Source organism: Haliotis rufescens, unplaced genomic scaffold (assembly GCF_023055435.1).
Source record: "Haliotis rufescens isolate VD_foot unplaced genomic scaffold, xgHalRufe1.0.p SCAF_1, whole genome shotgun sequence".
NCBI lineage: Eukaryota > Metazoa > Mollusca > Gastropoda > Lepetellida > Haliotidae > Haliotis > Haliotis rufescens.
In genome coordinates this window covers 24,754,077-24,768,770 of record NW_025963779.1, presented here as the reverse complement: position 1 = coordinate 24,768,770, position 14,694 = coordinate 24,754,077, and the positions used below count along the sequence as shown (strand labels likewise).

The 14,694-nt window shown below is 40.9% G+C and overlaps 1 protein-coding gene across 5 annotated transcripts in view; it reads right to left on the bottom strand.

Moving 5' to 3' along the window:
* Positions 1 to 2,187: 2,187 nt before the first annotated feature.
* The window catches only part of LOC124131673 (uncharacterized protein C8orf34 homolog), a 31,533-nt gene continuing 19,026 nt past the window's right edge, over positions 2,188 to 14,694 (bottom strand). For 2 of the 5 annotated variants that reach the window (XM_046495109.2, XM_046495114.2), the window contains 10 exons: positions 11,006 to 11,052; positions 9,377 to 9,414; positions 7,802 to 7,852; positions 7,281 to 7,348; positions 5,818 to 5,851; positions 5,253 to 5,328; positions 4,534 to 4,660; positions 3,951 to 4,059; positions 3,770 to 3,799; positions 2,188 to 2,646 (listed from right to left, as the gene is read on the bottom strand). In XM_046495109.2, coding sequence (XP_046351065.2) covers positions 2,639 to 2,646; positions 3,770 to 3,799; positions 3,951 to 4,059; positions 4,534 to 4,660; positions 5,253 to 5,328; positions 5,818 to 5,851; positions 7,281 to 7,348; positions 7,802 to 7,852; positions 9,377 to 9,414; positions 11,006 to 11,052 — 588 coding nt within the window. In that variant the 3' untranslated portion in view covers positions 2,188 to 2,638. Of the gene's footprint in view, positions 2,647 to 3,769; positions 3,800 to 3,950; positions 4,060 to 4,533; positions 4,661 to 5,252; positions 5,329 to 5,817; positions 5,852 to 7,280; positions 7,349 to 7,801; positions 7,853 to 9,376; positions 9,415 to 10,444; positions 10,465 to 11,005; positions 11,053 to 14,694 lie in introns of all 5 variants that reach the window. The other 3 variants (XM_046495111.2, XM_046495113.2, XM_046495110.2) reach the window with 3 other exon arrangements.

Here is a 14,694-nt window from a genome sequence, read left to right as displayed (position 1 = left end):
CAAGTGAAGGTTTACCCGTTGAAGAAGGAAGGCTAGAGCACACGTGAGTCATGTCAATCGGTGTGTCACTGACAGATACAGACAGCTGGTCTTGCCTTATATGGAGATAATTGTACAGCTGTGAGGTCAGACTCGACATGTGTCTTAGATATTATTATTTCAGTCACATTATTGCACTAATTTCGTTACATATAGTGACTTCTTCAAAACTGGTGATTTTTAACTAGGACTGTGACGTCTTTCTAAATTTAGTTCAGATATATTCTATTTCTGGTTCGATAAAACATTGACAATTAAACCTAATTTCTTAGATTGCTTTTCATAAAGCAGTACAGTTCATTTCCGTGAGAAATTTCAAGTTGAATGTCCTTTAATTTAATTAGTTCAAGAAAAGGTTCTGACACAAGTTTTAGCAATGGCTGTGTCTGTTGTGGGGACGCTCGACTTTACAGCTTACCGACGTGACTATAAATTAACAATTATTTATTATTTCAGGGCAACATGAAACTCGTGATCCAAAGGGTCACCTGTCGAAATTATATGTTTGTTACCGTTATGGTTCAGATTTCTCAAATAATGCAACACAATTTATTGGTTGTTTTCATTTGTGAGGGCATCGAATGGCTTCACATGACAGGTGTGAGGGTATGAGGGCGTGGTCGCGCATCAACATTGTTGTTGTTGTTTGTTGTTGTTTAACGCCGCAATCAGAAATATTCCAGTTATATGACGGCAGTCTGTAAATAATCGAGTCTGGACCAGACAATCCAATGATTGACATCATGAGCATCAGTCCATGCAATTGGGATACGATGACATGCATCAACCAAGTCAGCCAGTCTGACCACCTGATCCCGATAGTCGCCTCTTACGACAAGCATAGTCGCCTTTACGGCAAGCGTGGGTTGCTGAAGACCTATTCTACCCCGGATATTCACGGGTCCATTAACACTGAACATAAACACTTCCGGAATTAGCAAGATCATAGGAAGTATGATTTCAATGTATATTGTTTAATTCTTCGATAGATATATCTTAAAACACCCATTCAAATATGCCCTATTAGGAACAGCTCTAAAGAAATCATTGTGAGTGAGTCACTTAAAGTTGTTGAACGCCATAGTATTCACGCTATACAACGTTTATGTTCCACTCTTGAGTGAGTGAGTGAGTGAGTGAGTGAGTGAGTGAGTGAGGGGAATCAAACCTGTGACTTGATAAGCAAACACTTTACCACAGGGCTACTCCACTGCCCCGATACTGTAAGAATAACAGTCCGAATTTTAATGTAACCACCATGAACATATGCATATTTTCATGGAACAAAAATTGATGCAGCGAGTTGATTGTACATATGAGGTAGATATGAGTTAGTTTGATTTACTTTACCATCCATTAGAATAGCCAAAGAATTTGTTGAACATAAACATTACCCCTCAAACAAATCAAAATGTGTCGTACAAGGTCCAAAAACTAATCCTTAGCACACAAAGTAGGTGATCTACACTACCAGTTGTTGGACTTTCAATTTTGTGGAAACCTGGTGGCTGGGTTAGATGGCTGACTTTGTATGCTGTCTTTTAGTTGCCTCACTCTGGCAGTGTGGGTTCGAATTCCAGATGGGACTCCTCCCCAAAAAGTACAAGAATCTGTACTTTACTAAGAAAGTGTTATCCCAAATACAGCATTTGTTACATTTGACCACTGTCTAAATGGCATTGTGTTCATAGCTTTCGGCCATGCCAAATTGCACTTGTCAGGGGTACACAAAATACGTGATCTAGACTACCAGTTGTCAGACTTTCATTTTTGTGGAAGCCTCGGTGGCTGAGTGGGTTGGATCACTGACTTTGTGTGCTGGCGATTAGGTGCCTCACTCTTGGCAGTGTGGGTTCGAATCCTGGATAGGACCTAAACCCAAAGAGTGCTTGAATCTGTACTTTTCCAAGAAAATGTTATCCCAAATATAACATTTGTTATGGTTCTGGATTAAAGTCCTCTAGTCAATGAGGAATAACATCATTTGATTTCCTCGGCACAATTTAGTAGTCTCGGGCTGGAGGACTAGTATGAATTTTAAAGGCTGTCAGGTAGAATTGGTCTTGAGTACCCATGACGACTATTGAGGATCTGGTTTTTATAATGTGTGAGCTGGGTATAAAAAAAGCTGACGATGAAAAGAAGAACAATGTTTAGCTAAACCTTTTATTAAAATCATGCATGTACAAAATAATGTACATGAAAGAATTGTATACAATGATACAACATTGACAGTCAAGTTGCAAATATCACAGTTCAATGTCTATCAGGATGAAAGGACAAAAACAACAAACATGTTTACATGTGCTATGTATTATAGAACATAGGCTTACCATATATCACAACAGCTATCTCTCTATAAACTCACAAACTAATTTTAATCCTTTTTTTATCATTATGCTCTGTATCGCTGATACCAAACAATATTATCTGAAAAATATAGATTGCCTACAAAAATGGATGAGCAGAAAAGTTTAAAAAAGGATCATGTAAACCTATCAAGTAAATGTAACAATACATTATTTGAAAAGGGAGTTATATATATGCGAAAAATCCATTAACAGTGGCGAGTCTGTGCTTCTCTCCTCTAGACTGTAGATCAGTATGCTGAAAAGGGCAAATAATTGATTGAATGAGTTTTGTGCAACAAGTGTGTGTTTGTGTTTATTTGTTGTTTAACGTCGCACTAAGCAAAGTTCCAGCTACATGTATATGACAGCGGTCTGTAAATAATTGAGTCTGAAACAGACAATCCAATGATTGATATAATGAGCATCAATCTAGGCATTTGGGATACGATGACATGCATCAACCAAGTCAGCGAGTCTGACCACCCGATCCCGTTAGTCGCCTCTTACGACAAGCATAGTCCCCTTTTACCACAAGCATGGGTTGCTGAAGACTTATTCTACCCCGGATCTTCACAGGTCCATTGACATTGAATATAAACACTTCCGGAACTAGCATTATCATAGGAAGTATGATATCAATGTATATGGTTTAATTCTTTGATACATGTCTTAATTTGATGACGTGGATCAACCATGTCAGCACGCCTGACCACCTGATCCCGTTAGTCACCTCTTTGCAACAAGCCATGGAACAGTACTTCAGTTATATGACAGCTTGATGTCAGCTAAAAGCTCCAGTGATGCAGGTTGTAGACCACTCCAAAGTCACACACATTGATCACATTGATGAAACTCCTAGGTCTTAAGTATGGTGCTGACAAACCAAGGATCATAACTAGTGAGAATATGAGATCAAAAACAAATGATCAGTGGATCCTTACGTGACATCAAGATCTTCACCATAAAAAAGGTTTGTGAAAAAGATGAGCCCAACCTGTCGCCCCCTTCATGAGAGAAGGTCAAGGTCACAAGTTAATGTATTTCAGTGATATGTTTGTTTGTTTATTTGTTGTTAAACGCAGCACTCAGTTAAAAGACGTCGGTCTGTAAATAATCGAGTCTGGACCAGACTAGTGATTGAAAACATGAGCATCGATCCACGTAAGTGGGATTTGATGACATGCATCCACCAAGTCAGTGAGCCTGACCACCCGATCCCGTTAGTGATCATCCTCTTACATGGCAAGCAGGGGTTGCTGAAGACATATTCTACCCCGGATCTTTATGATTGTCCTAAGTACAGTAGAGAGTTTACAGTATTCTCAGTCTTATATGGCTGCTTTATCAGGGTTGACAACACATGGATTCATCCAGCTTACCTTGTGGTTCTCTATATGATGATCCTTTCCCTGAAAAAGAAAAGGACCAGTCTTTAGAAATCTTGTGATACCAACCAAAGACCACTGAAATGGCAGCAATCATACACAAAGATCAATTCTCACCAAGTCCTCATGACACAGTCGATAAAAATGAGCAAGAATATTCATGGAAGTGACTTACTATTGCTGAATTCTGTGAAACTGGCATCAGAATCATCCGGGAACGTCCATCCCCCACGTGCTGACTGTAAGGACTCTCTAACCTCATCTCCATCAGGGGACATCACTCTCTGTCAACAACAACACCATCATCACCATAGCAGCACGAGTCGGTAGACAAGTAACAGTGAGTGGGCAAGTTGTGTTTAACTCTGCTTTCAACAGTATTTCAGCTGTATCACAGTTTCCGTTTAATGTGTAAAGAATGCCTAAAGTGATGACTACCACTTCTATGGAACCGACAAGCATGGATTTGGTGCTGACAAACCAAGGATCATTATCAGGGCAATTCTGGGATTCAAACACAGAAATATTGGATTCTTGAAGCCCCAGGTGCAACAAGTGAATCACTGCACCTCAAAGGAATAAATATCAGAGACTAACATATAGCTTGACACATCATTATCCACTTGATGTAACTCATTGAACGTTTCTGGGTGAAAAAGGTAATCCTACAATATGAAAGCAAGTTCTGTGGTCACGTGTCCAAACACACATCATGTGGCCAGACCTGAAACCATACTTCAGCAAAAATTAAGTAGTACCCGATGTGAGCTGGCTGCGCCCGGCGTCCAAGTCTTCACGCCTTCCCGTGTAAAGTCGTCCACACTCTCCAGCGACCGACCAGGACTCGGGACGTTGTGTCTGGCGGGACCAGTTGAGGAGAGGTGTCTGTGGAAAGAGAACAACCTGTGTCAACTTGCAAAAATACACACATCAATTAAACCCCCATAGTCTGACTAAAATATGCAAACGACAGACTGGTCCATCTTACAGTGTATCTGAATGCATACAATATGTACAAATATTCTTGGCATTGATATCATCTCTGAATATCTAGTGTATATCTCCATTTTGCATTGACATCATCTTTGAATAGCTAGTGTATATCTCCATTTTGCATTGACATCATCTTTGAATAGCTAGTGTATATCTCCATTTTGCATTGATATCATCTTTGAATATCTAGTGTATATCTTTATTTGAATTGTAGTAGATCTCCATTCTGTAATGATAGAGACCCTTGAATTATTTGCCTCAATAGCTTCATATTGGAAGTCTCCATATTCATCTGTCATGTCACTAACATCATTTACACCACTTTAAAGGTAAATACCACGATACATCTGTTTCATGTGGAGGTGAAGACTGAAGCTGGTATTTACTACAAGCACAAGTATGGTGCAGACAAACCAACCTAATAACCAGGGCAAACCTGGGATTCCAGCACAGTAAGATTACAGAAACATGAAGAAAGGCAGACCTGTGCTTTGATGGTTTCCCCTTGGCTTTGCTTGGCTGCGGAGTGGAGAAAGCAGGACGAGGTATGTAGCTTTCTCCTGTTGACACAAAAATAAAATACTGGTATCTGTCACATACATGCATCGTAACCATGGTAACAGTAGACCTACATTCTGGTTTTCCTCTTTCAGTCCAACTGTTATCTAAATGCATGATCATCTCACCTGCATTTCTGACATCAGTTACACCTACAGATATTGCTGAACATTCCGGAATGGCCTACAAGTCATGATAATAAGCAGTATTTAATTTATCCCTGTGGTTCCAACGACAGAGCTGGGAAGAAATTCCACGGAATCCCCACATGGAAATTTCAAAGGAAATTGCTCATAAAGTTATTAGAACTGAGTTTGGTTAATAAGATTCATTTTTTTTAATGAGTTTCAAGTTCACTGGATAATCAAACCAGGTTATTCTCTGGCATTGTTGTTTTTTATATACGTGGTATATGGAGATAATAAGGGCAATTTATCTCTTGACTGAATTCTAACAGAATAAGTTGCCCAGTAAACAGTATGTACACTTACCATCAGAATCAGGGACATTCCACACAGGCCGTCTCTGAAAGAACCATCAACAATGTTAGCAGCAGGAACAGAAGCACGAGGACTCAACCCTTGTTAATCAGGATCAATTTAATTCTGTTTTATTACCTGCACTGGGTGAAACCAAGTGAATTAATCAGGTTGCACCACCAAAATATTGGCTGCACAATTTTATCATAAATTGAAACCATGTATTTTCAGTTATTTGGAATATTTAATAAATTCAAAGAGAAAATAAACTTGAGAATGTGCTCCAGTATTATATTTTGACGAAATCTGTATATATTATGGCTTTTCATGTATCGATATCCAGTAGAAAACCTAAAACAGAACTTTCAAAGTGTCTGTTTGTTGTGATTGTAACCGCATGAGTGACTGTTAAGTGGTATTAGTGAAGAATTAGTTCTGCAAGTTTGCTGCATTTAGACCTGTGTATCTAATTATTTTAAGGAACTTTTGTTTCCTGGATTCTAAAAGATTTGCAGCCAATTCCAAATGAATTCTGTTTTCCACTGTTATCAAATATAACTGCTGCCGTGCACTTGTGGTTGTAAATGTTACCTGCACTGGGTGCAACCTGGCAATACAAGTTACCTGCACTAGCAATGTTTTACCTGCACTGGTGCAGCTTGGATATAGAAAAATTGCTCCCTGTTAATCCTGATCATATAGCACCTGTCACTGAGTATAGCTAAAGTAAGTCAGTGTGTTTAATGTTGAATAGTCAAATATACATATACACGTTTATCAATCAAGTCAGTGCATTGAAGTGAGTGAGTACGGTTTTACGCCGCTTTTAGCAATATTCCAGCAATATCACGGCGGGGGACACCAGAAATGGGCTTCACACATTGTACCCATGTCGGGAATTGAAACCCGGGTCTTCGGCGTGACGAGCAAACGCTTTAACCACTAGGCTACCCGAGCGTCCCAGTGCATTGTAAGGATCAGGACATACAAAAACGAATTCCTATCAAGATGACATTGACATGCAACACTGAAGACACAGAAGATGAGGAAGATGTAGCAGTGTCTCATCCAGCTGGAGAGAGGTTTGACAATGCAATCCTATTCAGCATCAGTATCAGTTCAATTGTTCAAGCCATGTTTTGTTTGTTTGTTGTTTATACCACTGTTAGCATTACTATATCTACATCACAACAGTATGTTAATAATAGATTCATGGCCAGATAAACCAGAGGTTGACAAAATGAACAACATTCAACACTTGAAATTTAATCAACAAAGTCACTGTGCTTGCCCCCACCCCCCCCCCCCCGTCAAATCCAAGTTTCTTGCTTTTAGATGTTAACAGGAACAAGAAAGCAAACAAACAAACAAACAAACAACAGGAGAGAGAGCAGGCAGTCCCTGGCAACACAGGCAGTGTGAAAGCTGTGGCAACATCTACAACAACAACTGTGATGTGAAAAGTGATGACTTACACTTACCGGGCCCGTCACCTGGGAGACACTCTCAAACTCATCATCACTCTCCACTCCGGATGGACCTCCTGAAACAACGTTTTCAAATTGGAACAACGATTTCAAAAACAATTCCAGGTTACAGATTTAATTTTGAATATTTTTTGTGAAAACAGGATTGCACTCTGCCAACAGTACAATAGTCCCAAGGAGAGGGGAAGGAATAGTGATTATCTACCCAAAAGAATTCAAAATAAGCTCTGGACTATTGGAATTTTCATCATGGTCTCTACCCCTGAATAGATTCTACTCAAAAGACGTTAAGGACCACCAAAATCTTTCATATTACCATAATTAATCTGTCATGGCATGACATGGTTGAACAACAACAGCAAAAAGGCCAACAGCCCGCATTATATTTTAAAATCCATTGCCTGAGAACCAATTCTTCTTAATTTTTTTATGCCTGATATGAAGGAATCGGTTGATAACTTCTTTTGAGTAGTATACAACACAAGTCTATAGAGCTCTACAATACTGACCTGTATGTGGCCTGTAGTCCATGTCAGAATCATACTCTCCATACGATTCTCCTTGAAGAAAAACATAGGGCATTAAGGATAATCACGTTAGTTACTAAGGGTTAGAAGGGTAGTGAGGAGACACTCGGGACATCATGCAGCCTGGACTCGAGAATCACCTATCTCAAAAAACATATCAGGACATGTACACCTCATAAAATACTGATTATGTGAACACTGTTAAGATTAAAAGTGGACTCTGCTTTGCCAAACACAGCTTCATGTAGGATCATCAGGATGCAGGTCTGGGACATCAGTCCATGTCCAGGGTGGTTCGAGTGAGTGAGTGCGTGATTATGGTTTTACGCCACTTTTAGCAATATTCCAGCAATATCACGGCGGGAGACACCCAAAATGGGCTTCACACATTTTACCCATGCGTGGAATCAAACCCGGGCCCGAGCGAATATCTTATCCACTAGGCTACTCCACCGCCCCAGTGAGTGATTGAGTATGGTTTTACGCCACTTTTAGCAACATTCCAGCAATATCACGGCGGGGACACCAGAAATGGGCTTCACACATTGTACCCATGTCGGGAATCGAACCCAGGTCTTCGGCGTGACAAGCGAATGCTTTAACCACTAGGCTACCCAACCGCCCCCCACCGCTCTCAGGGTGGTTCAAGAAGCCCATATTCAAGAGGCACATATGATGCAAGCATAAGTTATTGTCCTTGCTTGACAACGGTACTCGGACCTATATCGAAACATCACTGTTACAGTATAGTAAAGAAGTTGTTATCCATTAAAAACTGTTGGCCTGCTTTGTGATCCCACACCCATCAAAGAACACAATATATCAATTTTGAATTTCCTGCAGTGAACACATTTTGTCTCAAGAACATCACAACTTATTTTCTAAAAAACATCATAACATATAAACAATCATAAAAAGAAATCTAAAGATATACATGTATATAAAATATGTTGAAAGATGTTTTCTTAAAAAATTGGTTTTGGAAATTCATGTTTATATTATCTGAAAAACCAACATATTATCATAACATCAAGACATTCAATTTTATTTTTTTGTAATTGCCTTAACAGGCTTTGGTACATAAATACATAAGACAAACATCTTCACATACAACCTATGTATCATGCAGATCACATCTCATGACGTAAATACAACTGGCAAACATTTTATCATTAGTAACACACCAAAATGAGGCAAGACAAGAACACTTTACTCTGAGGCATTTTGGGCAAAGATCAAACAAAAATATTTTATTTGCTAAAACACATTTGCTTTTTATGTGATTATTCACAACAAGGTAATCATTGGCTGAGCTGATTTATGATATTGATAATATTACAATACATGTATTGATAATAAGAGAAGAGAAAGAGCAAATGTACCTGTAACGAAATGTTAGTTGTAAAATTATGCAACAATAAAATCTTGTTACAAATGGAAATTTAAGTCAAAAGCACTTTTAACTACAAGAAATAGTGATATCAACAGTTCAAACTTTGACTTGGGCTTTGTGACATAGTATAGACTCAATAAAGAGGGGTATGACAGCAGACATACCTTGTACTGAGGGTGCTGGCTCAGGCCTTGGATAAAGACTGTAAGATGTAGAGACCACGGGTGAGAGAGTTAGACAGGGGAGATAACTAGCACAACACATCATTAGACAAGCAGTGCACAATATATACTTTGCTGCAAATTGGTCATTTTTTTTTATTGTTCTTCTGAAAATTGCGTATCATTTTGGGGCATTGATGTCCCCAAGATTATTGTCTGATGGTCAATGAAGAATTTAGCAGCACTGTATGAACATTCCTCTAATCTACTGAGGGATCTACACATACTAAGGTAAGCCATACTAAACATAACAACTATTGCCTGGTTTCGCAAACAGATTTAGCGCAACAACTGTGTAACTCTGGAAGTTTAACATAGACTTACAAAACTCGTAGAATTAAACCTCATTGTGAATTGGGTCACATGTGTTTGGTTAAAAAATGTGTTCCACCATTCCAAGTGAAGAAAATAATGTGTTTTCATATGCTTGCATTTTATTATGTTATTGTGTGAGAAAGTCAGTGAGTTGGGTTTTATGCCGCTTTTAGCAATATTCCAGCAATATCACAGCTGGGGACACCAGAAATGGGTTTCACGCATTGCACCCATGTGGGTATTCGAACCTGGACCATCGGCGTGACGAGGAAATGCTTTAACCACAAGGCTACCCCACCACCTCTCTAAGATATGAATGCAAATAATACAAGATGAACAGATGCAGTGTTTAAGGGTTGTCCAAAGGTCAGTGACAATTTAGTTAAATGCTTAAGTTTGAATACTAATCAAAATATGACCAAAACAAGCCCTTGTTTAGAATGCATTAAAATAGACGTTAACTTTTCAATTATTTGGTTACATCTACTGAACTAATCTCTTTTCACCTACTCTTTGTACAACTCCTAAAATATGTTATTTTTTGGCAAGTTACATTTGCAGGAGGAAAAAGAACAAGGAAAAAACAACCAAGTGCAAGCAAAGTCAACAAGGAATCAAAGAAGCTGTTTCCAGAATATAAACAACAGTGTGAACAAACAATACCGGTATCAGCTAATGCAAAATCTATGTACTCACTTTTGGAAACTGTTATTGGTCTAAGATAATCAACACAAAGTGAATAAAATACAAATCCAGATCTTGAGTTAGATGGCTAGCATTAAAACTTACACGGAAAGCTTGATTCTGTCACCTTGAAGTTGAATTACTTATTTTCCATGAGATCTATTTTCACTTGTTTAAACATCAGGGTCACTGCTGCAAATCTGATAGAGTGAGTGAGTGAATTGGGTTCAACACTACTTTCAACAGTATTCCAGTTATATCACAGCATGTCAGCCCGAAGTGATGCAGGTTTCGGACATTTACCAGTTTGGTGATACCAACATGCACTGGAAGGGTGCTGAAAAACCTAGAAACATAATTGGGGCACACAGGGTAACAAACCCACCATCAAAGCTTTCGGCAAGTCTGCAGAGCAAATGGCCTTAGGTAATTTGGCAGCCAGTGCCCTCAAATCTGGTAGAATATATACTGCGAATATACTTATTGTTTTCTGTTCACACAAAAATGTGGACTATTAACATATCATAATCAAATTTTGAATGAAACCTTGTGAAGTAGCATGACAGTACTTACTTGATGTTCAGTTTAACAGTTGGCTCCGCTCGTCGCTGACGCATGATCTGCAAAACAGAATATATATGATAAATTCTACTAACAAACTCCAAACAGTTTTACAAACTCTTTCTCACAGTTACATGACAGTGATATTCTAGCTGCATAAAGGTTAGCAAACCAGTGGTTGATAGAATGAGCAGATGACCCTGGCTGTCAGGGTACAGATACTATGATCCCAGGCAATCAGCCTGGTCAAACAGTAACCAACAGATCTCAATTTTAGTCAGCTCCCACAACAAGCATGGTGTACTGGGGACCTATTCTACATGGAATCCCCACAGGAAGACAAGCACGGTGTACTGGGGACCTGTTGTGCCCAGAATTCCCACAGTAAGACAAGAATAGGGTACTGGGGACCTATTCTACATGGAATCTCCACAGGAAGACAAGAATAGGGTACTGGGGACCTATTCTACATGGAATCTCCACAGGAAGACAAGAATAGGGTACTGGGGACCTATTCTACATGGAATCCCAACAGGAAGACAAGAATAGGGTACTGGGGACCTATTCTACATGGAAACCCAACAGGAAGACAAGCATGGTGTTCTGGGGACCTATTCTACATGGAATCCCCACAGGAAGACAAGCACGGTGTACTGGGGACCTGTTGTGCCCAGAATTCCCACAGTAAGACAAGAATAGGGTACTGGGGACCTATTCTACATGGAATCTCCACAGGAAGACAAGAATAGGGTACTGGGGACCTATTCTACATGGAATCCCAACAGGAAGACAAGAATAGGGTACTGGGGACCTATTCTACATGGAAACCCAACAGGAAGACAAGAATGGTGTACTGGGGACCTATTCTACATGGAATCCCCACAAGAAGACAAGAATGGTGTTCTGGGGACCTATTCTACATGGAAACCCAACAGGAAGACAAGCATGGTGTTCTGGGGACCTATTGTGCCAAGAATTCCCACAGTAAGACAAGAATAGGGTACTGGGGACCTACTGTGCCCAGAATCTACACAGGAAGACAAGAATAGGGTACTGGGGACCTATTCTACATGAAATCTCCACAGGAAGACAAGAATAGGGTACTGGGGATCTATTCTACATGGAATCCCAACAGGAAGACAAGAATAGGGTACTGGGGACCTATTGTGCCAAGAATTCCCACAGGAAGACAAGCATGGTGTACTGGGGACCTATTGAGCCCAGAATTCCCACAGGAAGACAAGCATGGTGTACTGGGGACCTATTGAGCCCAGAATTCCCACATGAAGACAAGAATAGGGTACTGGGTACCTATTGTGCCCAGAATTCCCACAGTAAGACAAGAATAGGGTACTGGGGACCTACTGTGCCCAGAATCTACACAGGAAGACAAGAATAGGGTACTGGGGACCTATTGTGCCAAGAATTCCCACAGGAAGACAAGCACGGTGTACTGGGGACCTATTGAGCCCAGAATTCCCACAGGAAGACAAGAATAGGGTACTGGGGATCTATTCTACATGGAATCCCCACAGGAAGACAAGCATGGTGTTCTGGGGACCTATTCTACATGGAATCCCAACAGGAAGACAAGCATGGTGTTCTGGGGACCTATTCTACATGGAAACCCAACAGGAAGACAAGCATGGTGTTCTGGGGACCTATTCTACATGGAAACACAACAGGAAGACAAGCATGGTGTTCTGGGGACCTATTCTACAATTAAACCCAACAGGAAGACAAGCATGGTGTCCTGGGGACCTATTCTACATGGAAACCCAACAGGAAGACAAGCATGGTGTTCTGGGGACCTATTCTACATGGAAACACAACAGGAAGACAAGAATAGGGTACTGGGGACCTATTCTACATGGAAACCCAACAGGAAGACAAGCATGGTGTTCTGGGGATCTATTCTACATGGAAACCCCACAGGAAGACAAGCATGGTGTTCTGGGGACCTATTCTACATGGAAACCCAACAGGAAGACAAGCATGGTGTTCTGGGGACCTATTCTACATGGAAACACAACAGGAAGACAAGCATGGTGTTCTGGGGACCTATTCTACATGGAAACCCAACAGGAAGACAAGCATGGTGTTCTGGGGACCTATTCTACATGGAAACCCAACAGGAAGACAAGCATGGTGTTCTGGGGACCTATTCTACATGGAAACACAACAGGAAGACAAGAATAGGGTACTGGGGACCTATTCTACATGGAAACCCAACAGGAAGACAAGCATGGTGTTCTGGGGATCTATTCTACATGGAAACCCCACAGGAAGACAAGCATGGTGTTCTGGGGACCTATTCTACATGGAAACACAACAGGAAGACAAGCATGGTGTTCTGGGGACCTATTCTACATGGAAACACAACAGGAAGACAAGCATGGTGTTCTGGGGACCTATTCTACATGGAAACCCAACAGGAAGACAAGCATGGTGTTCTGGGGACCTATTCTACATGGAAACCCAACAGGAAGACAAGAATAGGGTACTGGGGACTTATTCTACATGGAAACCCAACAGGAAGACAAGAATAGGGTACTGGGGACCTATTCTACATGGAAACACAACAGGAAGACAAGAATAGGGTACTGGGGACCTATTCTACATGGAAACCCAACAGGAAGACAAGCATGGTGTTCTGGGGATCTATTCTACATGGAAACCCAACAGGAAGACAAGCATGGTGTTCTGGGGACCTATTCTACATGGAAACCCAACAGGAAGACAAGCATGGTGTTCTGGGGACCTATTCTACATGGAAACACAACAGGAAGACAAGCATGGTGTTCTGGGGACCTATTCTACATGGAAACCCAACAGGAAGACAAGCATGGTGTTCTCGGGACCTATTCTACATGGAAACCCAACAGGAAGACAAGCATGGTGTTCTGGGGACCTATTCTACATGGAAACACAACAGGAAGACAAGAATAGGGTACTGTATTCTACATGGAAACTCAACAGGAAGACAAGCATGGTGTTCTGGGGACCTATTCTACATGGAAACCCAACAGGAAGACAAGCATGGTGTTCTGGGGACCTATTCTACATGGAAACCCAACAGGAAGACAAGCATGGTGTTCTGGGGACCTATTCTACATGGAAACCCAACAGGAAGACAAGCATGGTGTTCTGGGGACCTATTCTACATGGAAACACAACAGGAAGACAAGCATGGTGTTCTGGGGACCTATTCTACATGGAAACCCAACAGGAAGACAAGCATGGTGTTCTGGGGACCTATTCTACATGGAAACCCAACAGGAAGACAAGCATGGTGTTCTGGGGACCTATTCTACATGGAAACCCAACAGGAAGACAAGCATGGTGTTCTGGGGACCTATTCTACATGGAAACCCAACAGGAAGACAAGAATGGTGTTCGTGGGACCTATTCTACATGGAAACCCAACAGGAAGACAAGCATGGTGTCCTGGGGACCTATTCTACATGGAAACCCAACAGGAAGACAAGCATGGTGTTCTGGGGACCTATTCTACATGGAAACCCAACAGGAAGACAAGCATGGTGTTCTGGGGACCTATTCTACATGGAAACCCAACAGGAAGACAAGCATGGTGTTCTGGGGACCTATTCTACATGGAAACCCAACAGGAAGACAAGCATGGTGTTCTGGGGACCTATTCTACATGGAAACCCAACAGGAAGACAAGCATGGTGTCCTGG